The sequence below is a fragment of the Pavona decussata genome, unplaced genomic scaffold, assembly GCF_977016875.1.
Source record: "Pavona decussata unplaced genomic scaffold, jaPavDecu1.1 SCAFFOLD_128, whole genome shotgun sequence".
Lineage (NCBI taxonomy): Eukaryota > Metazoa > Cnidaria > Anthozoa > Scleractinia > Agariciidae > Pavona > Pavona decussata.
The window spans coordinates 1,743,836-1,762,667 of record NW_028145542.1 but is presented as its reverse complement, the minus strand read 5'-3'; the positions used below and the strand labels follow the sequence as shown (position 1 = coordinate 1,762,667).

Here is an 18,832-nt window from a genome sequence, read left to right as displayed (position 1 = left end):
AACTGTTTTATCTAATCGCAATGTCACTTTTGTCATGAAACCTTGATCCACATTGTCTCTCTTCACCCAGGTGTATAAATGGGTACCGGCGACATACTGCTGGGGGTAACCCTGCAATGGACTAGCATCCCATTCAGGGGGGAGTAGCATTCAGGAAGGACATGGTGACCAAAGATTGAATACTGAATTTTAACTTTCATCTGCCTCTTATGTCCTTACATGACCGCCCCGCTCCACCCTAGATCTGTTTCACTTCCCTTCAAAAACTCATTAATAATTCATAAGCTCGTTTACCTATCAAATGGTCGATAAAACATCACGTGCAGTGGTTTTAAAACCCGATAAAACCTCCTCCTTATTAGTATGCACTGTTTTTCTTGTATGCTTATTTCCAACGTTCACAAAAGCATCATTGTTATGAATTCTCTTGACACACGCTCTTCCAGGAATGCTTTTGAAGCCGTTCAAAAAACTTGCAGCACATGTTTTATCGGGTCTAAAACCACTCGCCAGCGCCTCGTGGTTTTAAATCCCTATAAAACACTGCTGCTTGTGTTTTAAACATTACATAAAACAACACCTACAAGTACAAGTGCTTCCAAGCTAGAAGGTCTCAAGGTGTAGCTTAGGAGAGGCTTCACAAAGTGTGTGTTGTTGGCCTGTGAATACAGCTGCCTCTCATCGCCTCTTGCTGTGACAGGCGATACTTACCCAAAAAATGGCAGTGCGAGGAGGAAGTTTGCCTTGCATGTATTGTACATGTAGACAAAATAAGGAAGTGTGAGGAGGTCCCTCCCTCACAAAGGCCTGTAGTGGTAGGAGCAATGAGGGGCAGCTGTATTCACAGGCTAGTGGATTTCTTTTTATTTTTACACAGGTTGAAGCAAGCAGTGTGTGGAGCAGGCTGAATCATTTTAGCACAGTTTTAATGGCTGTCTGCAACAGGTAAAACTGTACAGCTGTAGTTGTTGATCAACTAAAATGTAACCTGATCTGGCTAAGGGTATAGTTCATTGAAAATAATTCAACTGCACAGTATCTGTGAGGAAATTAATTTTGACTGAACTTACTTGCAGTCTTTGCACTTTACCCCAACAAGAAGAATTTTATGGCAATGATCACAAGCCAAACTTGCCAAAAAGGTCTTCTGGGAAAACCTGATGAAAAAATAAACAAACATAGACAGCAATTGCTAAAATTACATGTACACAGTAGTGAACATTTTCAAAATACCAAACTCCCATCAATGTTAAGCACCGAGGGGTGGGGCATTCTCCATTCCAACCCTGGGGAATTTACATGTACAGTGTATGTGCAACTGTTGAATTTATGACATTTTATTTCTGGAGTGGAGGTTTCCTTAGGACTATGGTCCGAGAACTGCCTAAAGAAGCACAAGCCACCGCTCTCCACACTTGTTGACTATTCTTGAAAATTGTCTTGAAAGTGTTTATTTTTTTAATAATACAGCCATGTGGGCCAGCTCTTTATTTCTTCTATAATATGCCCCAACATTTGGGAACATGTACATTGTACATGTATGCTTCAAACTAGAAGGCTGTTGATAGAACTTGATGACACTTTTACCCCCCAAAATTATTTTCATTTTTCATACTTCTAATCACAAATTCACTATCTTTACAATGTAACAGTATTTATCTTTTATACTACATGTACATTCTTATAAAAGTTAAATGTCCTATGACTAATGAGTGCAGACACACACTCGTGACATACATTGTACAGTAGTCTGTGTGCATTGTACAGTAGTCTGTGTACATTGTAACTCAATATCACATTTCAGCGATGCGCAAATGCAGTAATGAATCCGATTCAACCCAGCAGCAAGTGCATTTGAATGAATATTGATTTTTTTATACAAAAAACAAACAAACAAAAAATAGGGCTCCATACCGGTGTTTTATTGTGTGCCCCATGCCATAATGAGTAATCCTTGATGGGGAATTTGTGGCATGACAACCTTGAATAACAAAAACAAACAGAGAATTAAAATTTTTCAGATAAAAGCCGCTGCTGTTAGGGAAACAGCCACAGCAAGTCTATATCAATGAGGAACCACATTACTTAGGTACATGTGTGTGGGATTACATACATGTACCACACTGCCCATCTGACAAAACTTAAAAATAATTTACCGCTTTGAACATTCAAAATATAATGTAGGACATTGATATTTTGTTGTCTATTATTGTAAGAGGTCCAGGTGACTACTGACAGTGTAATTAATCAAGAAGAAGGAAGTTGTACGATCATTCTTCTTCTCAGTTCTTGCTTGTGATAAAGGGTTGGCTATGCAATAACAACATGAAGGATGCAGTGGGTACATGTACATGACTGGGTACAAGAAACAAAGACCACCATCTTTTTAGCAGGTCAGTGAGTCCTACGAACTGAGGGGTGTTGTGTTGTTATTTTATTTTTATTTTTTTGTTGTTTCGCGGACTCGGCGTCAATAGTACATCAAAGTAATTGTGACACACTACGGGACATTATTTACTTCTCAATGTCACATTGTAGAACAAGTTGACTTGGGAGTTACCCGTTAAATGAATGTTGGATTTTCCTAATGGCTTACTAAGCAATTCTAACAGCTACCAAATTCTCTTTTAATTAACAGGTTATGATAACCGTTTGAACGGTTTGATGTGAACGTTCAACGGGTATGCTAACGCCTCTAACAGTAACCCAGTTCTTTACCGGATGACTAATGGATACTTAACGGCATTGCCCATTTAACGGATAAGCATTAAAGTATGTTTTCCTGTGCAAGGTCACAGTTGTTTTGGTCATTTCCATTTATATACACATGTAAACCTCACTACAATCATTAAAGGAAAATCTGACTTACTAGCAATGTTATGATCTGACTCTGAGTCAGACTGTGAGATGTCCCCACTTATGCTCTTGGGGATCTCTATCGTCATGCCTGGAATAGCTGGTTCAAGCTTGCCTCTCCCTCGCTTCTTTCCAACAGTTGCACTAGCATGTTCAGAAGTAATCTGTATTATTCTGTTTCCTGCCAGAAAATAGAGCATAATTCAGACACAATATTATTGTTCTGTCCATTGGGCTGAAAACTATTTATGTACATAAAAGCTCGAATAATCTGAACATAAATCACGGCAACCCATCTTCTTCACAAGGGTGCAGTTCTAGAAACTCCACCTGGGTGCAACACAATTTTTTCCACAGAATTAATTACAAAGTAAGAAATCCAAGAGAAATTTTAAAAAATTTAGCAAAAAAAATGCAAAAGACAAACAACTGTAATTTTGATCCGCATACAGAAAAACACAAAACCTGCAATACTGCAACTGTTATTATTTTTTTAAGTGGTGCTTCTTACCTAGATTAACCTCATCAGAGACACTTCTCTTCAGCGGTGAGGATGGACTATTAGTACGAACAGTGTAATGAAAAGGAAGAGGACTGTGCTGCTTTGGACTGAGAACAGTGTCAGTGTCGCTCGCTGATAGTGTTGAAAGTCTCGATCCCTCGGTGTCAGCATCTGAGCTTGGCGAAGACAAAGGGATATCATTGTCCAGAGTGACTGAGGACCGTGATGACCGCTCTGACAGAGACGTGGAAATGGTTTTCTCTCTTGTTTTTCCAGTGTCCCAGGAATCCCAATAGATGTCAGAGGTGCCGTCTTTGTGGCCTTGCCTCTGGCGTTCTTTGAAAGAAGAAAAAAAAACCTGGAATAAACCCTGTGTACGCTTGTCACAGCCTTGAAAATAATATATACATACAGTCCATGCACAATAGTCAGGACCCCTATACTCTGTAGCAAGCAATGACAAAAAATTAAATGGTAAGAGCCATACTCAGTTATGTATTTACAGGTACAGTATTATGGCTAAAAGCCACCTCTCAACAGTGCTGTCAATAAGTTTTGAAGTAGACGTCCCCACTGGGAAAGTAGGCGGCAGCCTACTTTTTGAGTGCCGAAGGAGCGAGCTTCCTAGAGGGGTGTGGGGGCATGCCCCCCCCAGAAAATGTTGAAATTTAGATGCTTGGAGATGCTATTTTCAATGTTTTCCAGACAGTATTTGGGCCTTAAGAACAATCAAAATTAAGACTATATCAACCATATTCTATGTTTATTACAACCGTTTTTTTTCCTCAAAATCTCAATCACTGGCTTTTAGAAAAGAGTGAAATGATAAATCTTCAAATGCTGATTCAAAAAACAAAAATACATTCAATGTATTAAGTTCATATTTTGGCACATGCGAAAGCCTGAGATCTAGTCCTGTAAAAATGTCCCAGGCGTTCCACAACCCTTCGATCACCTTGATCTGCTTCAACTTTTTATACTTCCATCGCACGTTTAACACGTTTAAAACTCCTGAAATGTGCCTTTACTTAGACTCGGACGTTTGAGCTGGATGTTTTACAATTATTTTTGCCGGTTTCTTGCTGGATCCTGTTCTCTGAAAATGTCGCAGGCATTCCACGACCCCTTCTATCAATTTCCATCCCGCGTGGCAAAGGTAAACATGTTTAAAACTCCTGAAATGCGCCTTTATTTCGACTCAGACATTTGAGGGGGATGTCTCACAATTTTTTGTGTTGGATCTTTTCCTTATTTTAAGTTTCTTACCAAAATTAATAGTAAAGTGAGACGAAAGTAGCCGGCTGAAGATTGGCCAGTAGCCGGCTGTTTTGGCCGGCTACTGGCCCTTATTGACAGCATTGCTCTCAAGCACGGTGCCTCCTTTTGCTACAGCGCACATACATTCCACACATCTTGCAATGGTCCAAGAAAATCGGATTTCTTTATGGCACTGCCTGCTAGAACAAACTTATATACTTTTGCGCAGTTTATAAGTATGCGGGAAAAGAAGGTCTTGGCAAGGGTTATTTGGATCCAAAACTAACATTAGAGGTAACCACAAATTTCTCTGAGATAACTAAGTTTCAATTTGGGAAAAACTGCCATACAAATGCTTTGTGTTTCAGCGCTTTTTACAATTATTATTACACTTGCTTATTTTTTTGTTTTGCGATAAAAATACATGCTAAAATGTCACGACGTTTCGACCTCCCTGAAGCCGTTTTCAAGTGCGAGTAAAAAACAAAAACCTTTGGTCAAAACGTCATCAGATGACTTTTAAGCATGTATTTTTATCACAAAATCTATTTCTAAGAAACTGCTCATCAAGAATTGCTTATTTATCTCTAAAAAAGGCATAGTTACCCCCAATTTTCTTTTTGGATTCCAGTAGCCCATACTAAGAACTGCTTAAGTCATAAACTGTGCAAAAAATACCTGTCTTAGTAGGCACCATCCCTAATAAGGGCATTCATTTAACACAATGTCAAAAAAGAGTGGAAAAGATTAAAATGGGAAACAAATATTTTTTGCAACAAAAAAATTAATGCAAATCATAACACAATCACAGATTGTGTAATGATAGTTATAACTGTTCACTATTGAAGGGCATTCTTGATCATAATTACTCATCGGCCCTTTACTGATTACATGGACATGTAGCTCTGATTATAGTGATCAGCATCTGATTTCTCCTTCAAGAGAATGATCACCCAAGACAAACTGTCTTGATGCCTACTGTACATGATTGTAATACAGTCAACTCTCTCATAGCAACCACTTCTCGTAAGCGACCACCTCCAGTAAGCGACCACTTCGTAAACAACCGGTTTTTTTTCTCAGTTAAATACTGTTTCAAGAGTTCTCTCGTAAGCAACCACCACTCAAATTTCTTAAGGGACTGTGACCACTTTTTTGGCCAGAAATTACACAGATGCTTTTGTTTTCTGTTTCCAGTAAGTGACCACCCAACATAATTACGTATGATCGTTAATAAATCTCCACTCAAAAGTGACAAAAGTTCAATATTTAATGATGCCAGCCCAGACTACTGACAGATAATAACAGTTTACAGACAGAGAAGATGGAAATAATTAGATCTGTAGGTAAACGGGAATTGTTACAGTGATCTGTTCCAAAATATTATACAAAGTTTCATCAAAAGAATGAATAGATGTGAAAAAATCAAATAACTTAGTTTCAATTTGCCTAATTTTAGCTGCTTAGGTAATATTTTTATATAATTAATTAATCAGTCCAATATTAGGCTTTTTATGTTGATCTTTCCCGTAAGCAACCGCTTTGTCATACCTCAAGGGTGGTTGCTTATAAGAGAGTTGACTGTAATTTATAAACATCTCCTAAATACAGTGCACTGCCTTGAGTAATACAAGTTGCATGTGGAGATAAGTGGAGAGAATTTGCCTGTTGATAATGGACTCTCTAGATACCTGTGTATGCATGGAGATGCTTTAGAGCTGCAATGAGCCTCCTACTCTCTTCTTCTCCATCAGCATAGTTCTCAAGTACAGCTCGTACTTTCTCATCAGAAAGGGATAACAGACCTTCCACTGTGCTACACTTCTCTTCTAAATTCTGTTCATGGTAAAAGAAAACATTTGAAATTGAATTATTTACTCACCAAATAGAGCATCACATGTTTATTTTTTCTTTGGGGGTGGTGGGGGGGGGGGGGTGTTTTCAATTAGAAAATAATGTTTTTGATTGATTGGAGACCCAGAAGTAAAGTACAGTACGAGTAGAAGGTTCTCAACTGAATCTGTAACCTGAAATGGGCTACAGCTTCAAGTGTTTGTGTTGAGATTCAATTTTTTATTTGGTTTAATTTTTTCCATACCAGTTTCATTTTTATTTCCCTTTGTCTCAGATTATGGTAAGGAGTACTGCACAAAGGAAAATGAAAACGAACTGGTTTGAAAAATTTTAAAATCACAACATATGCATATTGTAGCTTATTTTACAGCTCTAAAAGTCATTCAATCAATATGAGTTAAATTGGCCTTTGGCCATGCACAGTGTATTCTACATTATGGGTGAAAACGTCCTAACAATGGCTGCTCCGATTTTTATTAGGAACCCTGATTATTGGATACATGAGTGCACTATTTGAGTGCATTTAGCAGCTTTTAGACATCAAAACTGCATCATTTTCTAATTTGCAATTCCAAAAAGTATCCCTTTCTCCATATACATGTAGAAGGTCATTGAAAATTCCCAGGGGGAGGGGGTCTCAGTTTAAGCCAAATTTCTAAATAAAGGTATGAAGATTATTTGAAATTTCCGGAGGGGTGGAGGGAGTACAGACTCCAAACCAAAAACCTTCAGTAAGGGGGGAGGCATGGATATTTTCTTCAGTCATATGTTTAACTGGTTGCATTGAAAGTTCAACAAAAATGTAGCAATGATTCTTCAATGTAGATTTCTGTCATGATGAGCCAATGAAATGTATACATTTCAATGTACAAAAGAATAATTTCTGTGGAACCATATTCAAATGAAATTTACATGTACCATGCAGGTGTAGTTCATAAAATTTAAAATAAAATTCCCTACATTATAAATTAATTGAATTTGACATGGCACAAATGAAATATTTGAAGCAGTCTTAAAGGGCTTGCACACAAGGAAATTTTACTTTCCGAAATATATCCCCATTATTTTGCACACGCAAGCGACGATGGTCGGGGAAGCAGAAATGTGTCTGAAAATAATCAGCAACACCTTGCTTCTTAAATGCAAATTTTGCTTTGCATGCATCAAATGTTTTTCATTTGCATGAAACAGCCAAGGAAACATTCAGAATCACACACTAAATTAAAATCCATAATTTTAAATAAACTAAACACCATCGTAGCTATCAACACTTTACATATGGTATGTCATGAATTTCATTTTCAAAGATCCATAATACTGTGAAACTGTAAATATTTGCAAATAAATTGTTGTTGTTTACCTTAATAGCTTCTTCGTTGATTCCCACCACTTGAAGCCATTGTTCTAGTTTAGGATAGTACCTCAGTTTCTCACAGCGATTCCAATCTTCATTACACTTTTGCTTAGCTACTAACTGCCGTGAAAACAGCTTAACAAGCTTTCCCTGGATAAATAAGATCAGAGTTTACTAAATTCAGTGCAATAAAAAACTAGAAACTTTTACCTCTCCGCAGGTGTTTCCGAACGACTTATAATTTTTATAGCGCATATGATTACAAGGGTTTGAAAAATACACTTTTTAATCCATCTGAAATAAAAAACGAGATTGAAAATAAAACGCAAGCTTACTTTTTTTGTTATGCCATAATTGTCTGAAGTAAAGAGTTGGCTGTTAATGATATTGATTGCGAGAATCTTACGGCTTTTTTATCCCTAATTGAACACGGATCGGACACGCGAACACTTTTCAACTTTAACGCGGCAATCTAGCAGTTTGCGTGAGCATACGTCAAGCCTTGGGCGAAAATTACATTGCTTTTAGAACACAGCAAATAGATATTCGCGAATTCGTGTCAAGATCGTCTTACCAATAACGTAAACATCAATAAAAATTATAGAACTGCATGCAACGAATTACAAATACTACGTCAGTTGGTCGCCGCAAAGGCGATCGAGCCGCAAAACATGACTAATAGCTTTTGGAGCGCACGATTCGTAAAAAAAAAAGAAATGGAAAACGTTTCCACCAAACACAAGCTTACACACTCGAAAGTAAAAGGAAAAAGTTTCGAAAGTAGTCACATTTTGCTCAGCTTCTATCAATATAAATATTCAGAACACCAGCCGCTACCGCTGATCATTAATAGATGCTTTACATGATCATGAATCGACGCGAACATTTGTTAAAGTGTTTAACTTGAAATTTTAAGCGATATTATTTACCTCTAGGGTGCGAATTTCCTGCTGGATCAAGTCGTTGTTCGTGGAGCATTGTGTACGGAGTTTGTTCAAGCTTGCAGCGTTCATATCGATCATCCCTTGCGCAAGTTGAATCTGTTCGAGGACCTTCGAAACAGCCAGCCCATTCGACGACATTTTCAACGTTTTTAGCCTCTTGATAGCCCGAAGCTTATGTTTGAAGATAGAAAACAAATAAAAGACAAATCATTAATTGCTTACACGGCCGGGTGGCCGGGGACAGAACCATTTTCCTCCCTGAAAAACTAGTTCTTTCTCTTCATAATTCCTCGAACGAAATTTTGGACTGCGATCCAAAACCAAGGTCAACTTGAAAACTGGGTTCTAGACACGTGATACTCACACACACCATGAAGGGAGGGGAGGGAGAGGAAAGCTCTATAGCGGTTTTATAGTAGCAACTACAGCAATGATCATGAAAAGGAACGAAACTCAGCAAGCAGAACTAACCGCACAAGGACAAGAGATAGCGAGGCGTTCCTTTCCCACCTCCATTCTATACAGAACCTGTTCACAGGCTTGTGGAAGACAAAATAACCAAGGTCAAAGGACGGCCGCTTGAAATTCTTGTTTTGGAGCCCAGATGGCTTCATACAGCTGTATTTCATGGACCTTAGGAGCTTATCTTTAGGGAGCTTACCTGAATGGGAAACGTACAGTGCTCAAAGAGAAAGCGTGGGGGTTTTCATGTAACTTCCTCACGAAAACAAATCTTTATTTCCGCATCACTACATTTGGCATAATTTCACCGGATAGTGAGTGCTTTTCTGCCGCCCTCTGTATGATTGGCTACGCAAACTCAGGACACTATTTGCTAACCAGTCTCCACTTTGGAGAAAAATGGTTTTCAAATATTTAGTGTGACTTTCCTGCACTCTGATTGGCTACTAAAACTGGGGATAAATTTGCCATTTACGTCCGGAGCAAACTGAAGAAGCGACATCGCGCGACGCGATAAAACGGTGATGGATATTTTAAAACTACCCAGCGCTATCTGTAGTTCCCCCTAATTTTAGTGTTTATAATGTTATTTCCTTAGTATGAACCTTCCACTGCCAATTTAATTCCGGTCGATCACCTGTTCTTCCACAACGAAAAAGGCCCAATGAAATACAAACATTGTTTCTTTGTGAAAGAATTCCAAACAGCTGAGAATTATCCTGACGTCAATGCAAGAGTGAGAAAAAGATATCATTATGTAGTTATATAATATCTGCTTAAGAACTATATTTAGAGTCAACTTTTCTAGAAATAGACATGGATATTGATGGTTTCTAAAATTAGACACAAGTTGCACGGAAAACGGAAATTTACAAAAACACGGCCAGTGAATATTGCTGCAAAAGAAAATTTGTTTTTTATCTTCTGCATGACACGAGATGTGAAATAAACAACTGATACAGTACAAGGTACGCGCACGTGCAGTGAATCACTTTTATGTGACCTCGGGTTTCGTCCCGGGCAGGGCTTTCGTGGGTATACAAAATGACGTCACAAAAGACCACGTGACCTTCCAATTGGAAAAACAAAAAACAAAAAAAAATAAATGACACTAAGCTTTGATCGCTTACAACAAAAACAGCAAAACAGAGGATTACAGGCCGTTTAAACGGTTTCAACATCTGCGGCAACGTTCGTTCAACAAAAGTTGAAAAAAATGTCCTAAATGTTGGAGAAATGTTGAACGGAGTGTTCAAAGTGAAACGGCTCAGGTGATAACTGATTCGACTTTTTCGAGAACAAACAAAGGAAATGTTCTATGGATGTTGAATGAAAATTTAAACCAATTTAAATTTGATTCAAGACGCTTTCGACATTTTCTACTCTTTCAACAATGTTGAACGACCTGTTCAAACACCCTCGATCATTTTGGTTCAATCCTCTCTTGGTTCAACAAAGTGTTGAACGCATGTTGAAGCAAAGGCTGAAAAACTGACCGTGCCACGACTTCACCATGTTACGAGAGTAGATTGTTGCGGCCGAGTGCACTTGTTCGGGAGATACATTTGAAATATAGTATTAGTGAATGCAATGATTCAAATTTAAACAACGCAGTTCCTAATTTTGGCCAAAACTCTCAGCCATGTACATATTTATGCTGCTGATATTACCCGCAAACAGTCGCCGAAATGGTACCAAAAATGGGGCCGCTGATGGCAATAGAACTGTGATAAGCATTTGTTGGCCGTTCAGTGTTTGACAAGCAGTCTTCTTGAGGGCCATGGTAACGAGAGCGGCTACTTGTACAAACTATGATCTCGGCACCTTCAGTATTTTTTATCATAATGATAGAAAATAAAGGCGCCGAGATCATAGTTTGCACAAGTGGCCGCTGTTGTAGCTACGACTCTGTTGTTCCTTTGAAATTTCGTTTAGACGATCTAAAGAGCCGGGAAGACGGATTGATCTGCGTTAAACGTGAAGGGTGACAGACCAGTTTCCCTTACAAAAGATCAAATACCGCGCCCTACCGCCGTAAATTTATTCAGTCGAGCTAAACCGAAAAAAGTCCCAGCCAGACACGGGGGCAGCCTTTTCTCTAGAATTTTTACGCTGCAGTTCCCAATGACACGAGAATTGAGGCGTAGCTATTACAGGAATCAATTAGTTGATCAGTGCAACTTATATGATTTCAATGGAGACATGACAGGGATTGAATGTTGCGTTTATATTAAAACGTACGCTTGTAAACACGGCCTTTCTGGCTATTCTGCGCATAGATATGTGATAGACGTCAAGTAGTATACGTAATTGATTCGTAATTTAACTGCAGTTGGTTAACTATGTACAGTATATTTTCAATTCAAATTTTAGAAGCCATTATTATCACATATATACAAACAAGTTTCTTTTTCGTTATAGCAGTTAATTAAAAGCCTTGATCTACTTGGAAATATCGGCCGATTGATTTCCCTTCAGCCAAGTGCCAGCTTTGTATTAGATCACTAGCCACTGACACTCGGGATTACTAGACTGACTTGACTTAAATCCTAAATCCCCGTAAAACTTTCAAGTTGAACGTCATCACAGTTACGGATCGCACACCCTTTGTCTTCGACAGGCCTCAAGTGAAATTTCTTTTAACTTTGTTTTTGTAAGAATGGAATAAATAATGTTTTCTTTTCTTACTGCAATTATTCAGTTGTGAACTAGACCTAAGGCAAATGGTAATCGTGAGTCCGAGCTTTTACAGCTTTTGTGTGCGATAATTAACAATTACCCCAAGAGCTGAATCCGAGTTGGTGATAATCAACTTATCGAAGAAGCGCAAGTGGATTAATTACTGATTTGTTAAAAAAATTTCACTGAAATCACATGTTTTCTTTTCCTGCTGACGTGTACATGCCAGTTACCATGTTTGTGGGGCATGGTATAATTTCTGATATATGCATATACCATGGCCGCTAAACCAATCAAAATTCTGGAATTGCAATCAGTCTGATGATCGAATTTCTAATAAATAAATGTGCGATAGCTAGCAAGGGCCTCGTTCATTATTCGCTTATCGATGGTCTTCGCGCCTCCGCAATTCTGAATACCGAAATTACCCTTGACATGTAAATCAAGAAAACGATGTATTTTCAAGTCGACCTCTTCATTCGTTATTATTTTACCGGAAGCGACAACAAAATGTTTGCTCTGCAGAAGATATTCAGTGTAAATTTAGTGTCGGCTAATATGGATATATAGGAGAAACCGTTCTTGACAAATTTTCTGTTGACTTAGCTGAAACCAGGAAAAAAAACAAACAAACCAAACAGGGCCACAAAAATAGTAGAACGTTCTATAATTACACTGTACCGCGCGTTCGGCTGTGTGATGCCATACATACATATTTTTGTATATGTTGTTTTGAATTTTACCTTCCTTAATTGTTCTTGGGTATGGTAATGTATGATAATGAGTTTGAAAAATAAAATTTAAACCAAGGATAAAATTGAACCACGGCATAAACATACAAACTTTCGTTTCAAGATGCAGAAATTACAGGACACGGATAAATATATGTACAAATAAAACAGAATTTACAAAAAGGCATCTTGAACAGGAAGTTCAGATTAACCCTATGTGAAAACTCCCTCTAAAAAAAAGGAAAGAAAAGATCCTTGGCAAAGCATTCAGGTGCGATTTGAGCTTGGATTTAAATAGCCTCTCTTGCTGAAGGCTGTCAGCTTAATGTCTCTTGGTGGATTATTCCATAGCTTAACAATCTTTATGAATTAAGGTTGCAACTTTTTTTTATAGTAAAAATGTTTAGGATGAAACTTCATAAAAATTATTTCCTGCCTGCTGGCTCTGCGGAAATTTAGCTTAACTATCCTAATGAAAAATGAATGTTTATATGAGTTCAGTCTGGCGGGTTTGACAAAGTTTGTCTGAATGGATGCGGGTGCCCACACACGGTATACCTCGCGTTTACCCTGCATACTAAATAGGCAGTTGAATTCTGTAATACATGTGTATTCAACTGCAACTGCGTGAATCATGCGGTTTAAAGATCGACATCTGTGCAATGATCCTGCAAGTGTGATGAAACTGGTATCATTTTTTTTCATGTAAACGGCGGCGACGGCTTTTGAAGACCTTTTTGTTATAAACAGCTGTCAGCAAAGGCCTGCAAACTCTAACTGAGTCCTCACGGGGGTTTATTTTATTAACCGGACAGGACTCGACTTTGATCAATGGATTTATTTTCGGAATCGCAATCGGAAATTGAAAGTCAATGCAGCGACTCGGAATATAAATTCAGGAAAGTCCGGGACACCTAAAATGCAATGATGTATACGTACTCATTTATATGGCAAACCGAACCAGGAAACTTGAGCTAAAGAAAATGGAATCCAACTTAGAAAAATATCATATAAGACTTGTGATTTAAAGCCCAAATTATGTTTAAGGCTCACTTTTGTCCTTTTATTTCTGTTGGTCAGGTCCAATTGTTTTCTCTCGCTTTGTTTTTATTATTTTTGCGGCAAAACCGATGAAGTTCATTAACGTGAGTAGATGAGTTTAATTGTTCAATCGATTTTTTTTACTTCGCGGGTCAAAACTAGTACGCCTGGAGTGGTATTTGTACAAGCTGATACCAGAAAATTTGAAATGAACAACAATGAGCAAATATCGTATCATAACTAAGTATATAATCCCAGGTTCGAAACAACTAGAATACTAAAATAGGAAGCACAATATACCCGGCCAGCGCTTACTATTCGCAACGGTTCTAGTGTAAACTTGTCTTTCTGTATGTCAGTGAAAATTAAGGCCAGCAAAAATGCATTTAAAGTTACATATACATTTAGCGGGGACATTTAAACAGCTGCCAGTCAGAAACATTAGGCTAAAGCATCACGTCAGTTTGGATCATAGAATACTGGAACAATATACTAACTCGGTACGGTAACAAATAATGAGCTTTATTTATTTGCTTACCTCGAAGTTTGGGTATGATGATCGCCGAGCGGAACTGCCTTCAAGATCATCCAGAGTGCTATCCATGCTACGATTTACACTCATGACGGCCTGTGAACTCAAACTGTATTGTCTTTGTCGACGACCGACTGACACAAATCTGTGAAATAAATTGAGCGCCTCCATCGTCGAAAAGCCGTTTTTCTTTCCACGTTGTCGTGACTCCTGTTGCCGTCCTAAATTTAAGATCATCTGCTCCCAATGGAGCTCCTCTCCTTTCTCGATCCGCTTGCTCGCGATGTATGTAGAGTGCGTTCTCCGTTCGACTGTTATATATCTTTGAAGGACGGAATCTTTATGTCGGTACAGCTGGACTAATTATGCTGCTTGAATAAACGGAAGATTGAGATTGCCGCAAATGAAAGGCCTTTAACTGACGCAGCATCTTGTGGTAAAATCAACTCTGTGTCACACGAAACAGTTTACATCTCTCTTCAACTAAAAGTGAATGAGATCAGTAAATGATATATCGATGAGTGTTGTGATAAAGGACTTAAAGACTCACTTACTGTCTAATCAAATGGCAAGTCGCGGAAATGGTAAGCGAATGTCAGCCTATTTCGGTCCTTGCATTGATGACTTTGCTAATATCAAGTTAATTTGCAAAGTAAATTAGCGATTGTTTGGTCGAAGAGATTGAGTCAGTCCGGCAGGTGCAATGGAGAGACGCTGACGTAACCACGAAGGTGGATAATTTCAGTTTCACAGACGACTATTAAATGTAAATAACGATCCTCGGACTACTGAAAAGCCTGGTAAATGAGTAGTTTTGCAGTTATTGAAACCGGTTTCGGACAAACAATTTTGCATGATTTTAATATTTTTCTCAAGTTTATAAAACCTAGAATGTAAATTCAATTAAGTCATTTGGACTATAATTAACTATTTGACGTAATTTGAGGCTAACAAACAGATTTCATTGGCTAATCTCCTGTATTTTAAAACCCATTGCCAGCTTGTATCACATCAGAAAAGGACCCCTCAACTCAGTTTACTAATTCCCAGGAATTTTGTTACTCTTCCCGTCCTGTGAAGCCTGGGAATGAGATAGTAACTTGCCCCAGACCCTTTTCAATTACAAAGTCTTCTTTCAGGTTTAATATCAGGGAACTTAAGTAGCGACGACGGCAAAGCCAACGAAAACTTCCTTTGAAAATATAAATTCATGGTCTTTTAGCCACTTTTATCCTGGAACTAACGGCCTTCTAACAACCGGCGTTCATGAAATTGAGGAAGAGAAGAAAATATTCACCGTATATGCACACTTTCTCCACAATTGGTTCAATTTGATAATTTCATGTACATGTTGTTGTTTCGCGGGAACGGCAAAAAAAGTTCCAAAATATGTAATACGCGTGCAGAGCGATTGTTTGGGCTCGTTAAGCTTTTTGTTTCGAGGGGTCACGTTGTCGTCGCCGTTAATTGTCAATCGAGTGATCGACAAAGACCGTGATAGCGTTCCTTGCTAGCAGAGGTCTCTTTTCCGTTGTATTCGCTGAACTGACGGGCACGAGGAAAAGAGACCTCTGCCCTGGGTCGAAACGGACTGTGTTGAGCATGCGCCACGAGGTCCTAGCGATCGAACCGTCACGTGATACCATGTTACTATGCGAGCTCAATAAATGACAGCGGAGTAAACGAATGCGCGAGAGACAGTGGGCTCAAGTCACGGACAGCAAACAATACAGGGAGCATGCGTTTTGTAAGCGTTGTCCACGACTACGGACAGTGGTTGAATCAAAGTCCGTTTCGACCCAGAGACAGAGGAAAGAGAGGTCTCTTTTCCTCGCGCCCGTCAGTCCAGCGAATACAACGGAAAAGAGGCCTGTGCTAGCAGGGAAGTGATAGCGTCTCAGTGACACCTTTTTTCATAACTTTGAGTACGTCTTCCGTTTGAACCGGTCCAATTCGATCTTTTATGGGAAGCGGGGGACCTTGGCACGAAAGTGCAAGTTGAAACTCAGCCTCCGCGAACAGTCCTGGTATTTTGGGGGCTACAAGATGTAAGTTCACTTTTGTATATATAGCCCACGAAAAAGGTCTTTTTTCCATATCGAATAATTAGTTTATATATCCGACTTTTTTGTTTTCGTTGGTTTGTTTGCTTTGGCGTTTCCCTGCTAGTCTAATAAACTGTTCTTGTTTTTATACGTTCACATAAACTATTCCGTCACTGCTGTAATAAGGAGGGCATTAGACCAAAAACGTTTTCTCATTTCACTTTCCAAGGAATATCGGTTCTTTCCGATATCAGGCACGGTTTTTTTGAGCTAGGATCGGTCGACAAAGAAAGTTTTTTGTTTGAAGGTTTGTGTCTCAAAGAAAATGAAATTGAAATTTCATTTCAACGGAACCATTTCCGAAATTTTTCGAAGTCAGAGAAAGGCATAAGTGCAATTTAGGAGAAGAAAGCAATCTTCCCTCCTCTCATGTACAAGCACAACACTGAGCGGGTTATACAAGGATCACCTAGGAAAAAATAATAGGAGCTTGTGGACACATCAGTGACACATCACATCACCTTACAGAATACCTGTGGAAGCTAATATCTCCGAGAAAAGAAAAAGAGATAAAAATTAAATCGGTGGGTTATAATAGACAATATGTACTCCGTTTGATTTAATGTACCTCGCCAGACTTTCAAGAGGTGCAAAACAAACGAGTGCTGAAAAAAGGTCGATTTAACTATAATAATAAATTGCATTTGTTTCGACAACCACAATTGCACCGGGATGATCATTACTGGCGTTTTCCTCTTTGCCCCGATAAAGCACGGTAGAAATTCATCTGAACAAATCGCATAAAATCTTTTCTTCCTTGCTGGCATGGTATAACAGGCACGTAGCAGGGGGAGAGGCAGGGGGGTCTTGCCCCCCCCCCCCCCCAGAATTTTTGGATTAGTTTGGATTCCCATTGGTTGAGAAAGTGGCGCGAGTTTTGTTAACCAATCACAGAGCGTAGTAATGCAAAACCGAAACAAACGCGAACTTACTTTCGACATTCGCTCTATAAATAATACTAGAAATACGTGACTCGCAAAACCTCGCGAAGCTAGGGCTGGGTGGAAAGCCCTCTTTAGCTTGTAGCATCAAATGAGGAGATTAAAAGGTTTCTGAACACGGCAACTATTTTGATGAGCATGGTGTTTTCGTAGTTCCTCAGGTTAGTTTGCGGTTGAAATCTATTTCTGACACGAGGAAATGTACAACCGGCGCGGCGTGCTGCGCTGTCGTGTTCGATGAATTTATTTCCCACGGAAAATTATTTTATCGCGGCAACAAAACGTGTAATTTCTTCAATGCAATCTTTCACAAAAATAAATTTCTGGAAGAAAGGGAAACGATTCTGCAGAGATATTTCCATCCAGTGAATATTGATGAACATTGCAGTTGAAATTTGATCCGGCAATGAAAGGGAAACTTTCTCGATGTATGCAAATTTTGCTCCAACAAAGTGCGCCTGACGCTAGTCTGTCTCCCAACCTGTTGCTGCCTAGCAACGTTCCCTTTGTCTGACGTCATTTATACTTTTTTTACTGTTGCCAGGCAACACTGCGGACATCTTTAACGAAATATATATGCATATTTTTATAAATATATTTTTCGCTCGAATAGCTCGGCTCCGCCCGACAAATTTATAAACCTCGCTTCGCTAGGAATTAATTATGTTTCTCGCTGTATAAGGTGTAAATCTTAGCTTTAAAGGGGAAGCGTCGTGGGGATTTTGACCTTTTTGTGGTGAAAATAGCTTCACGTAGTTACAAAATAACTCTAGTCGCCGAGAGAAAGAAATCAACTAAATTTTTGAAAGGAACAATTCATGCTCTCAGTCTTGGAAGATCAGTTTGGCAACTTTAAAAAGTTAATTTAGACTAACGTTTTCCAAGTTGCAATACATTCCGACTCGGTCCATCTGTGGCCAGAGACACTCGTTGTGGTCGTGATGATTCAGAACAAAATTAAACCGTTGATTTTAGATTTATGTTAATAGAAAAATGTTTTGGGGTTTTTAAATGACACCAAATCGCCTTGGGGCACTCCCCTTTGAAGGATATGTTGAAACTGCTGTGCATTTTAATCGAAAAAAAAAATTAGCCAGCCAAACGTGTAGTTTACCTAAGTACAATTTTTTTTATTATTTTGTTTCTGACTCCAAATCACCTGTGCCGATTTTGATCGAAATACTGAATTACCCCGTGATCATAAATGTAGTTTTCCTGGTCGAGGTGATTTTAGGGTATAAATTTTTCATTATTTTGTCTCCTTTTATTGTGTTGCACGTTGCCAAGACGCATGTAAACAAGACAATTTTCTTATATACCATAGTTTGACGAAAGGCTATATCATTTGGCAAAAGGTTAAATGTTTTACCAAACTTTCTCAGTCCATTATTGCATTCTCAGCAGGGGTTACCATGAATTATGCAAACTTTATTTTAAAAATAATGTTGAAGTTGTCACATACATATTAATGCCCATGCAAGGTGGTTTTTTCAACATCCGCGGGTAAAATACACAGCACAATCTGTAAATTTGCTTTGACAGTTCACTTTTCTCGAGTTATTTTCGTCGCGTGT

The 18,832-nt window shown here is 38.7% G+C and overlaps 1 protein-coding gene across 2 annotated transcripts in view; it reads right to left on the bottom strand.

Moving 5' to 3' along the window:
- Positions 1–14,788, bottom strand: part of LOC146468885 (kinase suppressor of Ras 1-like) — a 28,598-nt gene extending 13,810 nt beyond the window's left edge. Inside the window, exons 1-8 of one of the 2 annotated variants that reach the window (XM_085123950.1) lie at positions 14,219–14,788; positions 8,753–8,938; positions 7,830–7,973; positions 6,307–6,451; positions 3,368–3,694; positions 2,870–3,037; positions 1,915–1,981; positions 1,071–1,157 (exon numbers count right to left, since the gene is read on the bottom strand). In XM_085123950.1, the coding sequence (XP_084980076.1) occupies positions 1,071–1,157; positions 1,915–1,981; positions 2,870–3,037; positions 3,368–3,694; positions 6,307–6,451; positions 7,830–7,973; positions 8,753–8,938; positions 14,219–14,449 (1,355 nt within the window). In that variant the 5' untranslated portion in view covers positions 14,450–14,788. The remainder of the gene's footprint in view (positions 1–1,070; positions 1,158–1,914; positions 1,982–2,869; positions 3,038–3,367; positions 3,695–6,306; positions 6,452–7,829; positions 7,974–8,752; positions 8,939–14,218) is intronic. The other variant, XM_085123951.1, reaches the window with a different exon arrangement.
- Positions 14,789–18,832: the final 4,044 nt, after the last annotated feature.